Source organism: Chrysochloris asiatica, unplaced genomic scaffold (assembly GCF_000296735.1).
Source record: "Chrysochloris asiatica unplaced genomic scaffold, ChrAsi1.0 scaffold00044, whole genome shotgun sequence".
Taxonomy (NCBI): domain Eukaryota; kingdom Metazoa; phylum Chordata; class Mammalia; order Afrosoricida; family Chrysochloridae; genus Chrysochloris; species Chrysochloris asiatica.
In genome coordinates this window covers 13815344-13821343 of record NW_006408562.1, presented here as the reverse complement: position 1 = coordinate 13821343, position 6000 = coordinate 13815344, and the positions used below count along the sequence as shown (strand labels likewise).

At 40.6% G+C, this 6000-nt stretch overlaps 1 protein-coding gene across 2 annotated transcripts in view; it reads right to left on the bottom strand.

Annotated features, from left to right (window-relative positions):
• Positions 1 to 6000, bottom strand: part of ACSL3 (acyl-CoA synthetase long-chain family member 3) — a 62103-nt gene that overhangs the window by 38238 nt on the left and 17865 nt on the right. For both annotated transcript variants that reach the window (XM_006861887.1, XM_006861888.1), the window contains exons 5-8: positions 5238 to 5388; positions 3810 to 3933; positions 2937 to 3008; positions 1579 to 1718 (exon numbers count right to left, since the gene is read on the bottom strand). In XM_006861887.1, the coding sequence (XP_006861949.1) occupies positions 1579 to 1718; positions 2937 to 3008; positions 3810 to 3933; positions 5238 to 5388 (487 nt within the window). The remainder of the gene's footprint in view (positions 1 to 1578; positions 1719 to 2936; positions 3009 to 3809; positions 3934 to 5237; positions 5389 to 6000) is intronic.

The window sequence follows — 6000 nt, the reverse complement described above, 5'->3', positions numbered from 1 at the left end:
AAGCTTTCCAATGGCAGCCTAGATCTAGAGGGCGTGTAGGAAGGTAGAATTTTCACTGAGTAGTATCCAATCTGTCTGGGCAGGGCTGATTAGCGGAGATGGGGATAGCACTCATGTGGTACAACAGTGAATAATTGCTCTCAGGACCGACAGTGAGGGTTGGAAATGTAAAGGTAGACGTTTTGTAGCAAAAGGAGGGAAGTGGTTGACTTTGCAGTACATGAGTACAGGAGTGGAGGCCCCTGGGACCATCAAGGGAGAAGAGTGGAGTGTGGGACCCCACCCAGAGAAACAGTGACGCCAGAGATGGAGGCAGAGACTATGACATGGAGAGATGGAGAGGCTGTGTCTTTAGACCCACAGAGGGAAGAGGGGCTTTGTACTGACCATAAGGGGGAAGTCTTGCAGGTATATCCTTTGGTTGGCTGATGATGCACGGAGGGAATTGTAACCATGGTGATGAAATATACGATAGGATGAATGTAACGCTAATTGTCTCCCACATAAACTATCACATAGTTCATAATATAACATTTTTTTAAAAAATTTAGGAAAGGTGTGTGAAAGGGTTGTATTCTTTCAACATAGCAATGGTGTGTGCCAGGGTTGTATTCTTTCACCATACTTATTCAATGTGTATACTGAGCAACTAATTAGAGAAGTTGGATTATATGAAGAAAGCGTGATGTCAGGGTTAGAGGAAAACTCATTAACAACTTAGGATATTCAGGTGATACAACCTTGCTTGCTGAAAGCAAAGAGGAATTAAAATACTTACTGGTGAAGATTAAAGACCACAGTCTTCACACTATGGGTTGCACTTCAATGTAAACAAAACAAAAATCCTTATCATTGGACCAATAAATAACATCAAGATAATGGAGAAAAGATTGAAGTTGTCAATGACTTCATTTTGCTTGGACCAACCATCAACACTCATTGAAACAGCAGTCAAGAAATCAAATGACACATTGCATTAAGCATATCTGTTGCACCTCTTTTCAAAGTGTTCCAAAGCAAAGATGTCAGTTTGAAAATTAAAGTGCACCTAACCCGGGCCATGGTATTTTCAATAACCTCATGTGTATGTGAAAGTTGGATTGTAAATAAAGAAGACCATAGAAGAACTGATGCACTTGAATTAAGGTGATGGTAGAGAATATTACAAGTACCATGGACCACCAAAAGAACACACAAATCTGTGTTGGAAGAAGCACAGCCAGACTGCCCAGACTTCGTCTCTCATACTTGGGGTATATTAGCAGAAGGACATCATGTCTAGTAAAGTAGAGAATGAGCTAAAAAGAGAAAGATTCCCGGTGAGAAGAGCTGGCACAGAGGCAACAGCAATGGGCTCAAGAGTGTCACAGACTGTGAGGTTGGTGATGGACCAGACAGGGTTTCTTTCTGTTGTCCGTACGGTTGTTATGAGTAGGTGCCGACTCGAAGGCACCTAACAAAAACAACAGCAAAACTATTCATGAAAAATGTCTTCAAATAACATAACCAAATTTTAAAACTGTTCCTTTCTTTGTGAGATGGATTTGCAAGAGATGGACAGAGAGGGCCTTCCCTTACCTGTCACACAGCGGAGTACTGTTCCCTTTGGAAATCTGTTCCATTTTATAATTATAAGCCAGAATAAACAGATTGCGTTGAAAACTACTCATGCCATTTACTTTATTCATGACGTTTTTGTAGATCCGATCCATGATTTCCTAGATGTAAAAAGGTGTTCATATAGTTAATGATGGTATCAGCTGTTTTTTGAATCTTAACACCAGATTTACATTTCTACCTATATAAGGCTATTGTTTTAAAAAAAATCAAAGAAGACCAAATACTTAAACTAAAGTCATAACTCGGTTAAAACTGAGAACTTTGCAAACAAAAATTGGTTTGGTATTTAAAAAAGAAAAAAAAAACCTGGATAGAAATATGAGTAAGACATAAGAGAAACATAAGTCTTGGTAAAAGACCAGGTCATTACTGATTCTTTAGAATGCTTTGCTCATTTCTTATTTATTCTGAACACTAAATAAACAAACACTACCCTATATGGTTTCTAAATCTCACAACTTTATCTTATAAATGAAAGGGTTTATGACTACTTTATTTTATATACACTAAAGGATTACCACATTCTTTATTCATGAAAGGGCTGTGGATTTATTTGTTTTGAGTTTTAATGCTGCACCCACGAAATGCTTCTTGTCTACATTACACCTTACTTGTCTACATTAAACTTACTATGCAAGTTTAATGACTTGAAATATTTTTCCTATATAATTTCAAATGACAGGTACTTTTTAGCTGACCTAAGAATTTGATTTCTGGTGTGCTGCTGTAGGATATACACTGGACTGATAACCACAAAGGCAGTGGTTAAAACCCACCAGCCAAAATTCTATCCAGTGTGCCTATGAGTCGGAAGTGACATGGTGGCACTTAAGAGCAACAACTACTACTTAGTAAGGAATCTTGGTGGGGCGCTGTAGGATGAGCACTGGGCTGCTGTCTAGACCAGGTTTCCCTTGAGAACTCAGGAGACAATAATACAATTCCTTTACAAGGGGTGGCCTTAAACCTTCCTTTCCATCTCCTACTGGCTTCAGCTTTACATTCATCAGCAAGCAGATATCATGAAAATAATGTTAACAAGCAATTTAGGGAAAGGAGTGGATAGTATCATGACAGATGGAACTATAAATGGAATGCTTAATAAATAAGATTTTAAAAAACATTAAAAAAATAATAAATGAAGTTAAACAAGATCAAATAAATCCCACAGGGCTTATGGCAATAGAGAGACTGCCCAGGAATAAATCTACATATACTACGTTGACAACAACATCCTTTCTCTGAGCACTGATGCTCTGTAGTAAGGACCAGGACCATTGTGCTAGGACTCAATAGTCAGTACTAGTCAGCCTTACCGGAACAGCTGCCATGAGTGTGGGTCTCAACACAGACGTATCCCCTTTGCTTCCTTTTTTTATTTTTGAAGACTACAGAGGGAGAAAAAGAGCCACATAAATGATTCTTATTTTAAAATTCAAGAATTCTTAGGTCAAAGAGCACATTATAAATGCATCACTTTGATTTATTCATATTTGGATAAGTCCTGGTGTAGCAGTGTATGGTTAACACTGGACTGCTAACCGCAAAATCAGCAATTCAAGCCCACAAGCCCCTCGTGGGCACCCTATATTGGATCCCGATGAGGAGGAATCTACTTGATGGTACACACAAACAAACAAGCACTTAAACAACAACAAAAACCCCACTGCCATCAAGTTAATTCCAACTGATGGTGGTGGTGGTGAGGTGCCGTGGAGTCGGTTCCCACTCATAGCAACCCCGCACAAGGTTTCCGAGGCTGTAAATCTTTATGGGAGCAAAAAGCCTCATCTTTCTCTCACGGGACAGCTGGTAGTTTCGAACTAGCTGACCTTGAGGTTAGCAGCCCGACTTCGTAACCACTATGCTACCAGAGCTCCTGAATTCCAACTGATGGTAATTCTAAAGACAGAGCAGAACTGCTCCTTAGGGTTTCTGAGACTGTAAATCTCTTTGGGAGCACACAGCGTCATCTTTCTCCCTTGAAGTGGCTGATGGGTTCGAACCGCCACTCTTGCAGTTAGCAGTCTAACACTGAACTAACTGTACCACCAGGGCTCCTTTAGAATTTAAAAGGACATGATTACTTTTTAAAAGAGCAACTGCCTCTCAGATATTTTCAAGCTTATACAGAAAAAAAATTGTTTAAAATGATTCTTTGTATCTGAAAGCACAGACATTGAATGTACCTGATCAGCTAATGTCTGTGGTGACGAGTAGCCAATGCAGCATCCATGAGAAAGACAGACCAGCTCAGCACTTAGTTCTAGAACGTGGGCCAGAGGCAAATATCCAACGTAGACATCTTCCTCACTAAAAGGAGAGACGTTAAGAAGCTGCTGCAAACTGACAAACAGGACGATGATGAAGAGCAACTCAAGCCAACCACAGGCTCCTGCCAAAACCCCTACAAAAGGCCTATGGAAGCTCCCTCAGGGCATCAACTGGGACTCCCTGCTGGTAGGACTGAGGTGGGGAAAACAGAACTACAACTCAGAGAAAACTGATGAGGACCACACTCTAAGAAAGGTGTGGTGAGCCCCAGCTGCAGGATTGTCAAGTCCTGCTTGATGGCACTTGCTAATGGTGATGGCAGCAGATCCAAGAGGCTAAGGTGGGAGGAATCAAACAACCAACCCACTGACTCAGGGGTGACTCAGGGACCCCACAGGACAGAGCAGAACTGCTCCAGACAGGTTTCAAGGCTGTCATCTTAATGGAAGCAGACAGCCACATCTTTTTCCCACAGAGCGGCTGGTGAGTTCCAACTGTCAACCTTTCAGTTAGCAATCAAACTAGTGCTTAACCACGTGTCCCATGGCTCCTGTCAGATCAGAGGGAATAGGGACGAGGGAGAAAAAAGGACTCTTTAGAAGGACAGAAAAAATCTTCCACGAAGGAAATGGTCTTTAAAGCTAATGAGCAAAATTGTTCAAATCGAGCCCACAAGTGTCTGCCAAAGAATTTGACAGACAAAATTTTCTGTACTTTGAGTTGGATTACATTATGACTCATAAAATGGATCTTAATACACATAAGAAAATGTATATGCATGGGAACATATTTGAACAACTTCCCCTGCTTTCAAAATAGAAGAGGCAACTGAGACATGCCTATAGATAGGAAACAGGTGCTTATCATCAGCCCAAACTGTCAAAGAATTGATTCCGTCTTAGGGAGTGCTTCCTTTACAAGCCTTCACACGCCACCTGGTTTCCTCCATCAGTCTTACAGCCACGTTAACATGCCCATTCATGCTACTATTGGAGTCTCGCTTACAAAAAATTGGAGACTACAAACACAGAAGCTCAACAAGTACTTACTAGACATAATGAATTACTGAGTCACCTAAATCAGAATAGATTTCGGTGAAAAAATATCAATAGGGGCAACAATACCAACTGACATGAAGAATTTACATTAAAGAATTTATAGCTATAGTCACTGAAAATGCATTTTAATGTAAAAAGTTATAACTAATATCCATTAAACGAAAAGTTGAGAATTCTACAACTATTCTGTGATTAGTTCAAATGTCTTTTTTTTATTTTTAAAGGAAATGCCTATTGTAACCAGACTTTCCTAAAGACCAGCAGCAGAGATAAACGGTGACCTACCCCAGTCCTGGAATCCGCTCCGCCATCCCTGTTATACCAGCAATGATGTTACTATGCGAGATCATGACCCCCTTTGGAAGTCCTGTGGAGCCACTTGTATACATAATCACTGCAATGTCCAAAGGTGTCGGTTTGCTCTGAGGTTGGTTTTCTGTATTGAAAAGCATGCACACATATACACTTCTGAGAAATTCAGCCACATCATTGATTTGTTTAATATGTGTTAACTCAATACAAGAAGTATTCATTGTAGGACCTTGAAGGCCACGTTTAAATAGGGGTTTGTCATCATCTGTGACAGCCTTGACAAGTTGCTAAAAAAGTTCTCTTTGCTCCACAACAGTGATATTAACTCAGTTATAACTCAGAGTCCTGGGTGAAAAGATGCGACCATGTTGCCTAAGGACCTGGTCAGCACACTAGAGACAGATGGCACAGCAGAAAGACACAGCTATGGGGTCACTGTTAACTTGTCTAAATTAATCTTGGAACGAACTTACATGTAGAGTTCAAAAACGTATTTTAAAAAACTTTTTAATGTGTTTTCTAGCTATTAGCCTTTCTTTCCTACCAACCAGATATATTTATCAAAAACTTCTTAATCTTCCTATCACTCCTCAACCCAGAGCGCCATTCTCCACCAAGCCACGCTTTGGAGACAATGCCTTCTATAATCCCTGTCACCTGACTTCTCCTGTGCTCAGGTCTGGCTAATGACTCCAGCCCTAGCAGGAGGCTCCCTTGGCTTCCACAAGCCACACCC